Raw genomic sequence first — 18,854 nt, 5'->3', positions numbered from 1 at the left:
TGTTATGTTCATGGCATTTCCTTCAGCCTAAGCATACATGACAGATCTGAAACAACTCATCCAGGAAAGTGTCATTGAAGCTTATCAAAAGTAATTTTCCATAATGAATCTTGAAACTAAGCACACCTGCATGCATACATACATACCATCCACTCAATGCCACATACACAAATACACCACACAAATGTTTATACCTTCTCCCCCATGTGGAGGCTCTGCCCCATAGCTTCCATTAAGGTCACCAATGACATTTAAATAAAGAATGCTAACACTGAAAGGAAATAAAAGCAAAAGTGTCACTCATTTTGACAAAGGTGATTTGCTACTCTAGTAGATGACATGCCAGTGCATGATGAATTACACAGTTTGATCAAAATGTCATTCTGATTTTCATCAGTCTCACATGTTGCCCTCAAAACTGCCACCGTAGGAATAGAGTGGAGAGGATGGACGATTAAATCCAATAAAGTAAATTAAAGACAGATAACTCCATACCGTAGAGGAATGAAACCTTGAATGTGACCCAGATTACTCGTTTGGTTATGAGTTTGTGCACACAGATGAGACAAACGGGGAAGGAGGGGAGAATAATGAGGCAAAACTTGTTTCATCTCTTGGGAAATGATGATGAGAAGCTTTGGTGGGAGGAATGTCCATTACATGTTCAGTATAGTGACCCATTAGACCTGGCTGTTGATTTTTCAACCACACCCTTGTATATATCAAAGACAAATATGCTGCACCAAAAATGGTCAGAATAAAAACTAACTCCTGTTTGTAGGAAGCCCTATCACAGATCTCATAAAGCTCAGGGACTCCTAGATGAAGATCATAGAAACAGACAATTCATAAGAAGCAAATGTCAGCAACCAGTTTATCTGGACAGAGAAAATTAGTGCACCTAAATGCAACATAGAAAAAGAAACAACTCAACAGGCTTCTGAAACATTCTTTGTAGTAGAATAACATGGAAAGCAAAAATACCAAAACAACTATCTAGATCGATTTCTAATGGCTAAACTGCTGTTGATCCAGTTCTCGATCTCTTTAAATCAATCATTGATAAATACTCCCCTACAGCAACTGAGACTCATCATTTTCTGCTCGCTAAACTCAACTACCTCAACAGCTTTTAACTTCAAGTTATTAACAGTTAAATAAATCAAATAATTACTTCACAAAATTAAATTTCATGGCTCACTATCAATGGATAAAGTCCCACCAATTTACACTTACGTATAATGAATATCTGGACACACTGCTTACTACCTAACAATACTGTTAAATCAAAGCCTTCAGGAAGGAATCTTCATCCATTTGGAAAGGATAAGAACTTACCCCCCTTATTTAAAGGGAGAGATAAACAGAACACTGAAAATTATATATCCACTTATATTCTAAGCATCTTCTCTAACATATTAGAAAGAGTAGTTCATTCTCAACTATTTGACTAACTAACTTCAGAAAATATACTTTGTAATACTCAAAGAAGCTTCACCCTGGTCACAGCACTCATACAGCCTTAATCAAATTAACTAACTTTATTGTCCTTAAAAGCAAAATGAGAAAACTCACTGCAGCACTGGTTACAAACTGAAAAGCTTTTGATGAAGTCATACAGTAATTAAATCTTACAGAAGTCAGTCAATAGTGCTGGAACTTGTCTGTATCTTTCAAAATCAAAACCAACATTGATGGACTTCAAGATAGTATCACTGGTCCACTACTATGGCCTATGTTTACTAATGACATGCATCCGCATACAAATGACATGATATTGCTGCAATATGCTGATGACTGCACCGCCACTTGTAATTCACTTGACCTGGCGGAAAGTGCCATATGCATGCAAATATCTATCCACACACTAATATCATGGCTACAAGATTGAAAACTGATTATTAAGGAAAATAAAACAACACTCATGTTTTTGTCCTAAAACTCGCATGTGACTTTGCCCTTTCCATTTTTATAAACCATATCCTAATTCAGGTAGTGGACCAGTAGAAGCACTCGGGTGTCACAATTGACAGTAAGCCTAGTTTCACTGACATGTGAACAGCATAGTTTAAAATATTCACAAAAGACTGAGAACCTTATTTTATTTTTTCATTTTACATTTGTTGACCGGGGTAGTCTAACTGGATATATTTCAAGGATAACCTTGGCTACAGAATAAATTATTCCTAAACTTCTCTTTGGTAGCTCACGTGTCAGCAATGTAAACTGAATACTCTTCCACAAATTGGAATTTACCTACTAAAAAACAACGTTTACAGCATAGATTTCAGATAGTCCACATACTAACAAAAGAGGCTGTCTCTCACTCTTAAGCAGTCTAAATTGCATACATCTTATATTTATTCATAAGCTGTTATACAACTGGATACATCTCTCTCTATCCTCCTTACTAACCCAATAGAAAGCTGGCAAACCCTTAAGACCTGGCATTAAAATCTCCTAGATATTACCTGAACATCCTCCAAAGTAGATAACTGCACTCGTGACTATTTCTTAGCTACTATGTGGAACTCCCTGCCTCAAGAACTATGTGAAATCAGTAACTTCACAACTTTCAAAAACTCTTGCAAATTACACCCACCCATCATTTTCCAGATGTGCCATCGCCCAACATCTCCTGCTTATGATCATTAACTGTCAAGATTAGTGTTTCTGTGCCCACACAATCGCTTTCTCCTTGTTTGCCTTCTCCCACACATATGACTTCGATGATGTAGTACCCCATCGCATCCTTACTTTCCTTATCTCTTTCACACCCCTATTACTTCTTACCTAATATCCTCTCCTAGTCTTCAACATCGAAATGATCACCTGTTTTGACCATGCTATATTATCCTGGATATTCGACTCCCCCAGCATACCATACATTACTATCCACCCCTTCTTATATCATTATTAGTACTTTCCATAATTTCTCCACTTAACTCACCTACTTCTGTTTTTACATTCCATATCTATTTCTATTTTTTCAAGAACTTGTCATTTCTTACTATATGACCTATTCTGCATTACTTTTCTTTGTTCACTTATTGAATTTACTAAATTGCATGTACAAACTGCTAATTTTGTATATTTATACAGATTTTTTTGCACTTTTCCTTATTCCATCTGAAAATTCTCTCAGCCCATTAGGGCCATCTCTGTCATCAGAATGAAAATAAATGCAAAAAATGCATACAAACATACATACATATATATATATATATATATATACATATATATATATATATATAGCATACATAAAGGGCAACGTCCAGCTAAGGTAAGGATTCTGCAAAAATGCAAAAAGTCAAACTGCTTTGCTAGGTAATGCAAGAGATCCTGTAAAACAGGCAAACCACATGACAGAAACAAGACATATCACAGAAGAAAGAAAAAACAACATGGCAGGTTCATATGTACAGAATGTGTCAGGATAAAATCAGAATGCAACAAAAGACAGCCAGGGGTTGGGAGGGTGGCCTAATGGTTAAGGTGTTTGCCTTACAAACACAAGGTACAGGGTTTGAATCTCACAGGGGATAATTAGCTAGGCTTAAAATGGCTCACAAGGGCAGTTAGTCTAGTATTAATCTATGAACCTATGAACCAGTGTCAGTTAACGGCAAACCTGTGTATACACCATACATAACAGCTAAGCATCACAAAACCAGAACTAAAAGTGAATATAACGAACAATGTGAAAAAAATGTTAAGCTAGGCACTATGAAACTAGAAATATCTAGGAGACCTAGCCACTGCTGAAATGCACCAACAAGTTTGTAATGAGAAAACTGTAAGGAAAGCAAGCTAAATAATAGGTAAAAAAAGATTTTAATTTAAGAAGGAAAATATTAATCCTACAGTTTAACAGGTCTCTAGTCAGATGACAGGTGCACAGTTCTGAAACCTTTTCAGGAAAGGGAGACAAAGCAACTAGAAAATGCAAGGGGAAGCCACACATATGTGACAGGACTGAAGTAGTGGTACTGTCAATAGCTTCTGAAACTGCTTTGCCCAGTCTCAGAAAGAACAGAGAAGGATGTGCTTGACTATAAGAGTCAATCAACTGGTAGAAGGACAGATCGCTGTTGTGGAGGCAAAGCTAATGGACTGAAGTTGACAAATAAAAAACATCTTCAAAGAAAAAATGTTGGGTGAATGGTACATGCTGTCAGCATGTCTGGTGAGCTTAAGGTCCAACAACATTTTTAATAAGGTATGAAAAACAGAGTGGAGAGGAGAGAAGTGATTACAGGAGGGGCAGCAGCCTGGTAATAGATGAATTAAAAGGGTCTCTATCACATCATCGTATCACTAATAATTGAACACTTCTTTGTCAAAGAACTAATCAATGAAACAACTACTCATCAAAGAAACTTTTCAGCAAAAACTTTCCTAGGGCAAAGCGATAGTTGGCCACCATCTGGAATTTGCCCTTTTCCCCACTATAGTGCAAGCTCAGAGTTGGTATATTTAGTTTGGGGCTGTGGGGGGCGTAGGTAAGTTTTTTGTTTTTGTCTTCAGTCACTAGGGCAGACTACCATAAATTTGCCTAGGAAAGTTTTCACTGAAAAGTTTCCATCGATAAATAGTTCTTTCACTGAATAGTTCTTCAGCAAAGAGGTGTGCGATTATTAGTGATTCGATGATGTGATATAGACCCGAATTAAAAGGGCTGACCATGTGGGCAAGTTTCTCTGTTACTGTCATTATGCATACGTAAGGGATAGCTTTTCAATAATGCAGCATGGGAAAAAAAATGAAAATATCTGGTCTGGTAAGGGGCAGTAACTGAAGGCATCACCTACCTACTTCCAGTAGCTACAAGAAGCCTGTTGAACTCCAGTTTGAACCCGTCTTTCATCATAGCAGTCTTGTTCTTTATGTCCACAGACACAACCTGCAAAAAGTGAATAGCTTATTACCAGTGGAAATGCTTGTAATCAGTTAGAAAAACTCTCTAATACTTGTAACACAGTTAAAAAATACATTTCTAACACTAATAGAGAAAAATATTTTAGATCCAACTAGTAACATGGCACTGAATTCTAATCAAGTACAAGGCACCCTTTGAACATATATCACCACATGCATTACCCAAGCTGAAACAAATTATTTCCACTTGTTCTTTGTTTTACATCAGAAGATGAAAACAATGCTGTCCCACAATACCCACATATGTAATGGACTTCTTTTTAAACTCCTAAAGCAAGGAAACAGATACTTGTAAAGTAGTTCTGAAACTGGTCAGTTAAAATAGGGATTGGACTAAATACATGGAGTAAACAAGAGATTAATTTCAGGTTTGTTTTCCAAGAAAGTGAAGGAAAATCCGAAGGCTAATGTCTCTCAAATGAATAGAATGCGCTTTAATTTTTTTGCTCCTATAAGGGTGAAGCCTGGTGATGATGCATTTTGTGTTCAAATGAAAACAACAAGACTTATGCACACCACATTTTTTGTTGTCCTATATTGAGGGTTTCTTTGCAATTACATGGCACTGAAAGTATAGAACATCATGCCCCAAATCAGAGAACCACTCTTTAGTTAAATTCCCTTCATAAGGAATTCAAGGTACTTCAACACCATCTCCAGTCTTTGTACCAGTGTTTTAGACCTGCTTGCTGTATTAAATATTACAAACATTCTTCTGCCCCTCTAAAATCAAGTTCAGCTTCTCTGCAATATGATTTTATGATACTTGCTCAACCGTTATACATACCAAATCATATTTTCTCCTTTCCACTGGTACTTGTATTAACCCTCCATAATCATATATCCCATCTTTTTTTCATCATTATACACAGCAGCTTATGGTACCCTACTCACCTGCCCCCACTACATAAGTAGCTCTTCTATTTATTTCCCATTTAAAACAGATTTTATTATTTCCAAGTAAAATTCTTTCTCTGGTTGTCACTTCGCTAAACATTAACTTGCCTAACCTATCTTTACATTAGTTTTGTACACTGAGTTGAATAACAACTGTATTATAATTTAAAGTAAGACGACCACATATAATTACGCACATCAAACACTAAACTTACAAACTCATGCTTCATCTTTCAGATTCAGTAGAGGTGAAGCAACAAATGACTTTCCAAGCTCAGTCTACATTAAAAAGGTTTGTGGGCTACACTCTTGTGGTAGGAGAGAGAAGATTCTCCCCTTCTGAGCTGGGAATTTCTGGTTGAAGGATTATTGTGACTGCTTATCTGAACTGTTTCTTTCTGAAATTGGTGTGCCTTGTTTGCTGCAGCATAGACTAGATTCAGACCTGCTAAATCGGGTAACTGTTTGTATAACTTGAGCACTAATCCAGGCCATCTTTTGCTGTAGAGGGGTTCCCCTGCACCCTAGTGACAGGAGTGTGCAGTTAGAACTTTTCTGATTGAAGACTGCTGGAACAGGGCTCAGTTTTGAGCTTTTTTATTGGTTAATTGGTTAATTTATTTAAATCAGTTTGCTCTAGTTTGCCACTGTTATATTTAAATGTGTATCTGTTCTCCTGTGTTAAATTGACCTAAACAGAGTTTAAATATCTTTAGCATAGTTTGGTTACAGGTTTTGATGTATCCAGATCTGTTTGTGTGATTCCTGTGTTTCCTGCTATGCCATCTTGTGTTGGCCTGGAACTGCCTGCACTTTGTGGGAGTAAGTGAACTGGTTGGAACTGGTCTGGCATATGGTGATGAGCTAAGAACTCAGTAACAAGGGTTGATTGGTCAATTCCAGTGTTTCTATTTTCCTTTCATTTTTGTGGTATTTAAAACCCAGAGTTTGTGCTTGTTTGCCCATCATGCACTGGCACTGTGCTGTTTAACCCTTTGCAAGGTATCTCAGTTGCATTGATTCCCTTACCAGCATTCCTGTGTAAGTGAGGCCCTCGGCTGCAGCTACTGTATTGATTTTATCCAGCCCTACTCACACCTATAGGTACTCTCCTCAGATAGTACCCATTCTACTATCCCTGACCTCTCTTCCACAGATTCTGACAACCATGGATGGACAATTTCCTATGGTTTCTTCTGCTAGTCTGGTTGATATGGGCATCCTGAGACAGTGCAGCAACTGCCTTATGTACACAGACAAACCTTTACTACTACCAACTTGGAACACAATATGTGAGAGATGCAATCACATTAAGAACCTAGAATCCTTCCTGTCTCTGTCACAAGCCAGTATGTCTGCCACTGAAAAGGCTGTCTGCACAAGCACTACGAACACCACACCTCTAACACCACTCACACCTGTACAACACACTCCTACATATGCAGAGGTTCTCAACAAAAACATACCTAAATAAAAGAGACCTCCAAAGCAAAAGCACACACCCACATCACAACCCACAGCACCAAGCATCACACATACTACACACATCTGTGTCTCACAGCCCCTAAGGCCCAGCCACAAACTCAATATACTAGTCATAGGAGACTGTATCATGAGACACACAGATGTGCCCCTCACCAGGCTAGACAAGGAGAAAGTCATGGTAGGTTGCTTGCCAGGTGCTAGAATCTTCCATATCACACATGCAGTCAAGTCTCTTAACAACAGGTATGACTATGTTATAGTCCATGTTGATGTGAATGCTTGAGAGGTACCTCTCTGTTCTTTATGAAGAGAGACATGATTGAGCTCGCTGAATATGTGTCCCAGGCAGGTATGTCCCTAGCCTTAAGCAGCATCCTGCCATCGCTCAGAATGATGCCTCAATACAAACCGAAAATGACTGACTTTAACAATTGGCTTAGTTTCTGGTGTCATTCCAAGGGGATCCAGTACCTGACAGACTGGGAGGACATGACTGATAGACTACGATACTTTGCCTAAGATGGCATTCATCTGTCTCTCCTGGGCTTCAGGCTTCTGGTAAAGGATCTTGCCTCCCCATAGTGCCTTTTTTAGGCATAGTCATGAGCACAAAATAACCAATATGAAAAATTCTTCTAAATGAAATTTAAAGGTCATGCTGCTAAACGCTAGGAGTCTTAGCATGAAACTGCACTCATTGCAAGCATTCCTTGCCCTGGAGGATGCTGACATTTGTGCAGTCACTGAAATCTGGACAAAGCTGTGGAGAGCACCCCAGCCTTACCAGGTTACTCATCCTACCATACTTTCAGACCCCAAATGGAGGGCTACAAAGTCAAAGGAGTTGAAGTTTCAATATTTATCAAAGACATACACACATCCAGGCTAGTGAAATGGTATGATGCACAGGAGACACTCCAAGTGCAGTTAACTCTTGACAAAACACCTATTCAAATCATAGCTAGCTACAGACCCTCAGTTATGACTAAGGACGGCCACTCCACCTATATTGACTTACTTGAATCCATCAAGATTCAACCCTCTACCCTAATCCTGAGTGACTTTAACTACCCAACCATAGTGTGGAAGACCTATTGTAGCCCAAACATGAACACACAGAGATTCCTTGACTTTGTCAATGCCAATGCACTGGATCAGCTGGTTGACACCCCTAAAAGAGGTGAAAATATCCAGGACCTGGTCCTAACCAACATGAGTAGCCACTATAGTACCCCTACAGAGTCATCCTCCTTGGTAAGATACGACCATAAAGCGATCACTTTTGAAGTCATCATCTCCCCTGACCCCCCCCCCCCCCTTGTCAGGGTCAAACAAAAAAAACTTTTCCAAAGCTGACTACAATCTCCTCAGAGTAGGTATAAGCAGCTTCACAGCCACTGTCCTTTCAGTTGGCACTAGCACTAATGTTCAAGCCTACACCAAAAAACTATATGAGCACCTACATAACTGTATGGACTCAGCAATACCTGACAGGACTAAATCATCATCTTCCTCAAGGAAGAGTAAACTTGTCTAATGGACAGCAGCAATAAACAAATTCTATAATCAAAGGAAAAAAATTGCTGTCCAGGACCAGGAAGGCGCAGGTGCCAAATTGGAAGCAATCTCTCCTTTGTCTGAACAAGCAAATAAGGTCACTGGTGAAATCCTCTAAGGCTAACTTTGAGTCCAAATTGGCCACATCCACTAAAGACAATCACAAGGCCTTCTTCACATATGTCTGCAATCTCAAAGGTAACACCCAAATCTGCTCTGAACTGGGGGTCAATAACACCACATACACAAACACCATAGATATAGACAACCTGCTGAAAGACAAGTTCAGTGAAAACATCACCCCCCTGTCCCCTCATCAGTAAACCAGGACATCCTCAGCACCTGACCCCCTCCCCTCATCACCAGGGAGCAGGTATTTAATGCCCTCTCAAAGGCAAAAAATACAGTCTCTATGGAACCCGATAACATCCCTGGCTGTATCCTACATGAACTCAGGCATGAGCTCTCAGCTCCATTAGGCACCCTATTCAACCAAAGCCTGAGCACCAGCTTCATCCCAGATGAATGGAGGACAGCCACCGTCATCCCTCTACACAAAGGTGGAGCGTCCACTAAACCAGGCAATTATAGGCCCATCAGCCTAACTAGCCTGATCTGCAAGGCTATGGAAAGCATTATCATAGACCTTATAAACAAGAACATTGGCAAACTCCAAACACTTGACCCCACACAGTTTGGTTTTGTCAGAGGGATATCATGCCTGTTAAACTTGGTTGACTTCTTCGAAAAAGTCATCAAAGCCATGGACCAGGGAAAGACAGTAGCCAAAGTCAATACTATTCCCCACTCAGGCATAATAGATAAACTTTCCCAGCTTGGCATCAACCCATATGTTACCAGATGGGTAGCTAACTGGCTCACTGATAGAACCCACTCAGTCAAAATAGGGAAAGCCACCTCTAGTAGTAGACCTGTAATGAGCGGTGTACCCCAAGGATCAGTCTTAGGGCCTCTATTTTTGGGATATACTTTTCTGAGGTGCAAGCCAAAACCAGTAGCCTGTGGCTGACCAAGTTTGTAGATGACTGCAAGCTGGACACTGTCTTAAATTCCCCTAGTGATGTGAACATCTTCCAAGAGGGCCTTACCCAAACAAATGACTGGTGCCAGAAGCATGGCCTCAAACTAAATGGCAAGAAATGCATCATTATCCCCTTTGGGGAAAATGGCATCCCCACTAATTATCACATTAATAACAATGTACTAAACATGCAATCAGTCGTGAGGGACTTGGGCACCCAGGTTGATAGCAACCTGACTTTGACCACCACTTTCCCTTAGTTGTACTGGAGGCTTTCTACATGACTGACCTCATAAATAAGGGTATTTAATCCAGAAACAAGGAGGTGATAACATCCCTGTACTCCTCCCTTATCAGACCCATTATTCAGTACAATGACCCCTTCGGCATGTATCTTGCCAAGCAAATGCAGCAACTGGAATGACCACAGAGGTTCCTGAACAGGAAAATCCAGGGTCTCAAACACTGATCTTATACAGATAGGCTAAAAGCCCTGTCCCTTTACTCAATCCCACACAGACTTCTCAGAGGTGACCTGTGTCTGGCATACAAGGCCATCTCAGACCTAGCCTTGATGGAGTTGCTGCATATCCATAAGTCAAACTCCACTCAGACAACCCACACGCAAGGCCTTAACCTGATCTGTGACACTAATAGAACTTGTTGGCGGGAGAAATTTGTGTCCCAAAGACTCTCCCATCTGTGGAATAGACTCGCTCTCCATGTCAAGCAGAGTACCTCTCTAGCCCTCTTTAAGAGGAACCTGGACGACTGGATGGGAAACAGAAAATATACCCCTGGGATCCAGTCTGTGTCCCTGCTGGACAGGGGAAACAGGTGTTGACTTTGAGGGAACATGGGCAAAATTCTTGGCTAGGCTTATAAGGGTCTCCAGGCCAATAGTGTAGTATCATCCTATGAACCTATTAAAGAAAATGTTTCTCATACTTCTGTGTGCTCAGTCATGGGTGGTAATTATTTAATATCTCTGATCTAAAAGTTCAGACATACAAAATTCCCACATAATGCAATTGTGGAAAAAAAATGCATGTACAGTATGTTACTGCTGTGATTTCTTTAAGCACACCAAACCTGAAAGTATATACAAGTAAATAAACATTTCTTTGTTAACTAATATTTGCACCTGAATAAATTATGATCTATTTTACTTTGGAATTATTCATATTTGTTTACATAAAAATAAGGATTTTTGCATTTCTGCCTGTCTGCAAAATGCCCAGATTTTTTTTCCTACTTAAAAGACTTAATTGTCATTTGCATCTTCAGCTACAGTCATTTATATACAATGGCATACTGACTAACTGCAATAATGGCACTAAAGCTGATATCGTCTTTGATCTAGTTACTCTCAGTTATTCCTCAAAGAGGTGTAACCTTTTCTTTATTTGTTTCCCAGTTTATAAAAAGTAAAGAACAAAAAAGTGTAGCAGCAATCTTATTTTCATGTTATATTAATTTATATTATAAAGTTGATAAAAATTGAAAAAAATACTTTCGAATAGTTTCTTTGCCAAGTTACAAAGTGCTACTGAGTTTGTAAATAGATTTGGCACAAATTATATAATAGTTACAGCATGCCTCTGTTTTTCCCTCTTTAAAATGGGGTTAGTACTGCTAACAACTCAGTTGATATCAAACAGTATGATCACTGAACGTTCTTGAAAAGCTCTATATGAGCTGCAGCTGAATGGGATGTTGACAAGTGCCAGTGAAGAGACAGAAGATGCTTCTGATTATAATCAGCGTGCTTTCCTAGGAAATGAATGTTTCTGATTGTGATCAGGGAGTGGTTTCCTAAGAGGTATTTCTAAGAAGATGCATATCTGGCTGGCTGTCAGTCCACTGCAGTGAAAATACTGGAAATATATTTATGTTTTATACTCTAGCTCCAGAGGGCCATAATATTTGCAAAATATTCTTTAAATATTATACTCATCGGTACTGCACACTCACAGGCCTAGTAAAATTTAGTTTCTTTCCTCACAAATTTGGCTATGCTACATCTAATATTAAAACACAAGGAATACTGCCAACACATCAGCACTAAATGTTACCCATCTATTTTTAGACAACTTTCACATCTGTGGATGATGCAACTATACTGCAATATTTACAAGTCAGCTAAGTATTAATAATCCAAATTTCCTTCCCTAGTCTGAATGTAAGAAAAAATAATCCAAACAGGGGACTGAGTACAGAATATTGCAGCACACCAGTAGATACGTAAGTAGGGTTAAATGTAATGCCTTCCACGTTGACTTCTAAACTCTGTTACTTATAATTATTATTATTTATTTATTTATTATTTTATTTATTTATTTGCAGTTGGTTTACCAGGATAGTCCATTGGGCCAAAAGAACCCGTTTTCAATGGAGTCCTGGGGAGAAAAGCTCCAATACAGACAAAATTATACAAAATTTACAAGAATTACAAAAATTTACAAAAGAGATTGTACAGAGTAAAACATAAAACATTTAAGCTCACAATTCAAAAGCATTCAAATCAATACAGTATGATGAGGATAAATGAGAGGTAAGAAAATAGAAAGAGTAATGTGATATACATTTAGAGGAGTTATTCAAGCAGATATTAAATAACCTTACAGAGTAGATGTACTGATGAAACATGAGGTTTGTTAGGTAGAGATACGTATCAAAAGTGTAAAGTGTAAAGTGTATTATCATAATTATTTATGTATTATTTTAATACATTTAATTTACATAGTTTATCAGTGGTGCTCTTAAATGGTATAGTGTCAGAAGCCATCGGCAAACTGATGTAGGCTATATGTACTCTAACACCTTCATTTAATACAGATATATCATCTTCAATAAATAATACAAGATTTAAGAACACAATTTTCCTTAATTTAATTCATATCAATGACAGGCAAACAGAATCAAATCCCCAGTATCCCTTTGTATTAGCTACAACACTGTTAACTCCTTGGCTCTGCAAACTATGAATGATAGACTTACAAAACTACCCAATATATTTTTGTCTTTATCCCCATACTTGCCAATCATCATGCTTGTGAACAGACTAAGGCCTATTTATTCCCTGGTTGTGGGAATCGCTGATAGCTCCACCAGGTTGAGGTCCATCTGGAGGATCCATCATTCAGGCAGCTGTGTGTGTTTGTTGTGTTCTCAGCATCCTGCCAATGAGGACATTTTTACTAGTATACATAATCCCACCACCTGAGTTTAGGGATGTGCGCCCTGCATCACAACAGAAGCCAACATTGAATTCCTCTTTACAGGTGCATGCTCCTGCGCACTTGCACATTGAAGGTTACCATCAATCAGTGGCTTGGTGGCCCACATGCACGACTCTAGGCTGCGGGTCTACCCCATTCTGCCAAAGGGCTGCTGCATCCTGCAGCCAATTCTACCACTTTTCCTAGCCATCCTCCCTGTAGGCGCCATTAAGTTCCTGAGTCACTAGTCAAACTCTGGACACCTGGGCCACAATTAGGGCTTTATCCCTCCATGTTACCAGACTTGCTGTCTATAGGGGTAACCAATAGTGTCTGCATGTTCTATAGTCAATTATTAGAATATTGAATCTCAGAGGGCAAAATACATAAATTGAAATGAGTTACTAATCACCTGAGAATACTCTGTTAATGATCTATCAATTTTTGTAAAGTTGCTTACTACAGAATAGAGATACAGCCCTTCTTCATCAGTTATGTCATATTTCTTAAATATTCAGAGCATACAGGTGCTTCTGTTTTATATATCTGATAGTTATTTTAATGATGCTAAATTACATAATAATAGTAAACTCATTCTGTGGCACTTTCCATGTCTTAAATATTCACTCATACAGTCAAAGAGAAGACCTCAAGAACACTTTGAGGTTTTAGTTTTTAAAGTTTTCTGAGTTGGTACAAATTAAATATGTTTTAAATTGTAAACATTCGTTGATAAAGTACAGTCTGCTATTTTCTACTCCTTAAACTGAGCAAGTAAAGTGACAGAGGTAAGATCCACTGACATACCATATCACAATAAACGTATTTACATTATTTTTCTTTTGCTAGACAGTTACAGCCTGTTCCTCCCTCTTAGCTATTAGATCACACTGCCTCAGAATACAAGAATACTTTATTAGAAAACCACGTATTCTCTCTACTCAGAGATAGAGTGACTTTGGATTTAGTATATTTAGTAACAAGATGTGGGGAATTGTGTAGCAAACCCTCAAAAACTCAGAGTTTGTTTTCATTTTACTTTTTTTCCATGCTGTACTTCTGAGCACAGCTTTCTTTCTTTTTTCTAGACAGCTATTTCAAAGTCAGCTAAGTCACAAATCATAGCATCACAGTTGACATTCTGACCACAGAACACTTATTACTACAGCTTTTTATCAAAAATCTGAGATTTTCCATTACTAGAAGTTTGTAAATATCATGGTTTAAGTAGGTAGTCCTTGACTATATATTGGAACCTGCCAGACCCACTGAATGTTTTCAGTCTTCTTCAGCACTGTCATGATCATATTCTTTGTGATGGACAATGCAATATCTAATATATTTACTTGTGCATTTAAAGTTGTTAAAGAGCCTGAAAAACAAAATGTTAGATATTTTGTTTTGGGCAGAGTAAGTAGAGTGCTGCATTCTTGATATTTTTTGAGTTTTCTAATTTAATTGTAGACTATCTTGTTATGACCTACATATTTTGACTCACTTCACCCTTTTAGCCTCAGTTTATTCTGATTTAGAGTATTTTTAACAAAGTAGTTTATTGTTCTGTTATACAGTTTACTGGTCACCCACAGTGGATTTCTTTTTATAAATTGGATACATGAATTGATAATAGTGCAAAGGTCATCTGCAATCTTGTCAGAGTTAAGAACTGCCCTCCAAATTGGTCTTTTTCCTACAATTTCATTTCACTGTCATGTTACTCAGATAAGAAATGTCTGAAATGCTGATTTCTTTTTCAGTATCCTTCTCCCATCTCTTAATTTGAAACAGTATCATGAATGGAGTTAAGAAGAATGTGTATGACGTTGGTGGGGGCAGTCAAAGAGAGTTCATATTCATTACTATTATATCAAGGACATTACTGATCCTAAATAGCATTTCTAACAATTTGTTATAGACTGTTTCTTTTGGCAAAATTACTCAGTAATTCTGTGTATCTATTCACTGTGCAATAGCTTGGCCAGCCATTCATATGAAAGCAAAAAACAACCAGCAATATGGTATTATTTTTGACATAAAATCTCTGGAGTACATTTGAGATAACTTCATGTTCAGCTGCTGACAGAGATCAGATATTGATCCATTATCCTTACATACAGGATGAAGGAATAACTTCAGAAAATAGTGAAAATAATAGCAAAGAAGATTAAATAGATGATGATGTGGAAGAACATATAGAAGAAGATCTGATAAATTCAGAAGAAATGGGGTTAAGTACTGGGGAAAAAGATGCTGCTATTCATGAAGAGAATATATTTGAACTATTGGTAAGTGATGAAGGTGAGGAAGGAGATTTTGACTCAGGAGAAGAGCAAGAACAAAATAATGACCTGCAAGGCCATGGAACGTATTATCATGGAACTTATAAACAAAGACATTGGCAAACTTCAAACATTGGACCCCACGCAGTTTGGGTTTGTGAAGGGCCGATCTTGTCTCCTGAATCCAATTGACTTCTTCAAATCAGTCTCCAGAGCCATGGACAAGGGTAAGGTGGTCCACACTGTCTATCTGGACCTCGCCAAGGCCTTCGATACCATCCTCCACTCTGGAATCATAGATAAACTTACTAAGCTGGGCATTAATCTCTACATCACTCGATGGGTTGCCAACTGGCTTACTGACAGAACCCACACTGTAAAAGTAGCAGACTCCAAATCTGGCTCCAGACAAGTGACAAGTGGAGTACCTCAGGGTTCAGTCCTGGGACCGCACTTGTTTGGCATCTACTTCTCTGAAGTACAGGCCAACACTAAGGAACTCTGGTTAACAAATTTTGCAGATGACTGCAAAGTGGGAGCCATTATTGGATCCCCAAATGATGTGGATATTCTACAAAAGGGCCTTACAGAAACAGATGCTTGATGCCAGAGCCATGGGCTCAAGCTCAATGCCAAGAAATGTATTGTTAACCCCTTTGGTAAAAAACATGTACCTGTGAATTACCACATAGGTGGCAGTACACTAAAAACTGAAAGTGTGATAAGAGACTTAGGGACACAGGTAGACAGTGGTCTCACCTTCGATAACCTTATCGCCACAACAGTCAGGAAATCCTTCTATGTGGCACACCTCATCACTAAGGGCTTTTCATCCAGAAAAAAGGAGGTCATTGTCCCACTGTACTCATCCCTCATTAGACCCATTACAGAATACAATGCCTCGTTTGGTATGTACCTCTCAAGACATCTGCAACAACTGAAAAGGCCGCAGAAATACCTCATTAAAAGAATCACAGGCCTAAAGCAGATGCCCTATGCTGACCTTCTAAAAAAACTCCACATATACTCTGAAGCATATCATCTACTCAGAGGCAATCACTGCTTAACATACAAGGCCATGTCAAACCCAGAGCTGTTGGACTTGCTACATTTAAAGAAATCCCAATCCCTCAGAGCCACATGCTCCAAGGATCTAAACCTTGTCATCACAATGAACAAAACATGCTGTAGGGATAGGTTCCTGACCCAGAGACTCCCCAGACTCTGGAAGAGACTGCCCATACATGTTAAGCAGAGTGCCTCTTTGACCCTCTTCAAAAGGAACCTTGATGATTAGATGGGAGATAGGAAACTCACCCCGGGGATCACATCAGTCACCCTGCTAGACAGGGGTCTAGGGAAGTAAATATTGTGGGAAGAAATAGTCAGGGAATTGTTATGGCTAGGCTTGTATAGGCCCTAGGGCCGATAGGCCAGTACCAACCTATCAACCTATGAACCTATGAAAAATCAATTGGATAAAGGATAAGTTTAAGGAAAAGAATAATAAATCTGGATTAAAAAGAAGCAGATAGTGGAAAGGGATGATGTAAGGATACTAAATGTTAATATGAAATGATATCAAGAGGTTAATGGTAATTAAATTGTGTAAGCAGGTGAAGGCAGAAATAATATGTTTATTATTTGCAAGATGTGTTAAAAAAAAAGAAAAATAACTGAACTGAGGCCTTGTGGGGAAACAAGATTATATGGCCTGTAGGAAATGAAAAATGTTCAGGTACAGGGATTTTGATAGAAAATGAAGAAAATTAAATATTAGGTGTTACTATACTGATACCAGGTAGGATGCTGATGTGCAATATAAAAAAAGAGAATAATGTGAGCTGCTCTGGGGGGTTTGCACAGGGGAGGGAGTAATCTAAGAGGGGATGGGGGACCATGGCTTCTTTTGAGATGGGGCAACCACATAAATAAAGGAAAAGAGGAAGGGTGGGCAGAATTAGCGGTAGACCTTTAAAGTTAAGCCTCTCAGCAGATGCAAGGCAGAATGACCACCTCAGAATGCCCTTAGGATAGACATCAGTCCCAGTTAGAATTCAGTGCTAGTTCAGGGGCAGTAGAGTGACAGGTAGGCCTGGAACTGGACATATGGTACTGAATGAAGCAGGGGGGCAAAACAGCAAGTCAACAAAAAAGTGTTGAATAACTTTTAGTAAATATATTTATTATTATAAAAGGAGACTTTAGCTGTACTTTAAGAAACAGGAAAGTCACACAAGGTGTTAAACTACTAGAGGAAGTTACAAAGTGCAGAGGACTACAGGTAGAAAAAAAGAGAATGGACAGAGAGAGATATTTAAAACAGATATAGATTATTTAATATGTTCTAATGGAAATGTTTTCTTACCGCAGAAAGTACAGTTGTGTACACCTACCATAAATGTAGATGTTCGAGTGTCTTCACTGTTGCAGTCTAACTGTAGGGTGCTCCTGCCGGCAGGCAGCCTGAGGTCGGCCAGAATTCCAAAGTCTGGGTCCGGCGTCGGCTGTACAAGCTAGTACCCTGACGTCAGTACGCTTTGGTACATAGCCCTCAGCCGACGCCATCTTCTCCAGCCTTTCTTGCCCTAGATGTCAGAAGTCCCCAACAAAACAAAAATGAATCCAACAAGGAAACACAAATACACCACAAAAAAGGAAAAGGGAGAAAAAAGAGGGGATAGGAGGGAGGAAACCCGACTGCAACAGTGAAGACACTCGAACATCTACATTTATGGTAGGTGTACACAACTGTACTATGTTCTTCGTGTTTCACTGTTGCAGTCATAACTGTAGGGTGGAATCCCAAAGCAGTGTAAAGGGAGGAGGCTTTAGATAGAAGAAGGAGGCAAGAATACCCTGCAAGACAGCAGGCGCAAAACCTGCCCTGGTCTGACAAAACAGGGGGAGATTGTAGTGCTTGGGAAAAGTATGCACAGAACTCCAAGTGGCAGCTTCCAAGATATCCTTGGTAGGGACTCCTCTGAGGAAAGCTGTAGAAGTGGCAGCTGCTCTAGTAGAATGACTTCTAATGGTACCTGGAAACTGTTTCCCATGATGAGTGTAACAAAATCTGATTCCATAAGCAATCCATTTGGAAATAGTTTGTTTAGAAATAGGTTTTCCAAGAGAACTGGAGGCAAAAGAAACAAACAATTGATTAGACTTTCTGAACTCTTTAGTCTTGTCCAGGTAAAATCATAACTGTCTGTGCACATCTAATGAATGCAAAATCCTTTCCCCTTTATTTTGAGGATTTGGAAAGAAAGTAGGAAGGTGAATTGTCTGATTTAAAGCCACTTTCGAAATCACCTTAGGCATGAAAGTAGGATTGGTCCTCAAGGATACTCTGTCCTGATGGAAAATAAGGTATGGTTCCACAGCCATGAGGGCTTGCAACTTTGAGACCCTTCTGGCAGAGGTCAATGCTAATAA

At 39.0% G+C, this 18,854-nt stretch overlaps 1 protein-coding gene across 3 annotated transcripts in view; it reads right to left on the bottom strand.

The window, feature by feature from the left end:
• Positions 1–18,854, bottom strand: part of AIFM3 (apoptosis inducing factor mitochondria associated 3) — a 667,943-nt gene that overhangs the window by 269,672 nt on the left and 379,417 nt on the right. For all 3 annotated transcript variants that reach the window (XM_044068314.1, XM_044068316.1, XM_044068315.1), the window contains one exon: positions 4,812–4,903. In XM_044068314.1, the coding sequence (XP_043924249.1) occupies positions 4,812–4,903 (92 nt within the window). The remainder of the gene's footprint in view (positions 1–4,811; positions 4,904–18,854) is intronic.

This window comes from Protopterus annectens, chromosome 4.part0 (genome assembly GCF_019279795.1).
Source record: "Protopterus annectens isolate FY-2018-M chromosome 4.part0, PAN1.0, whole genome shotgun sequence".
Taxonomy (NCBI): Eukaryota; Metazoa; Chordata; order Ceratodontiformes; family Protopteridae; genus Protopterus; species Protopterus annectens.
Note: the sequence above shows the minus strand (reverse complement) of the source record. Positions and strands in the feature narration are given on the sequence as shown.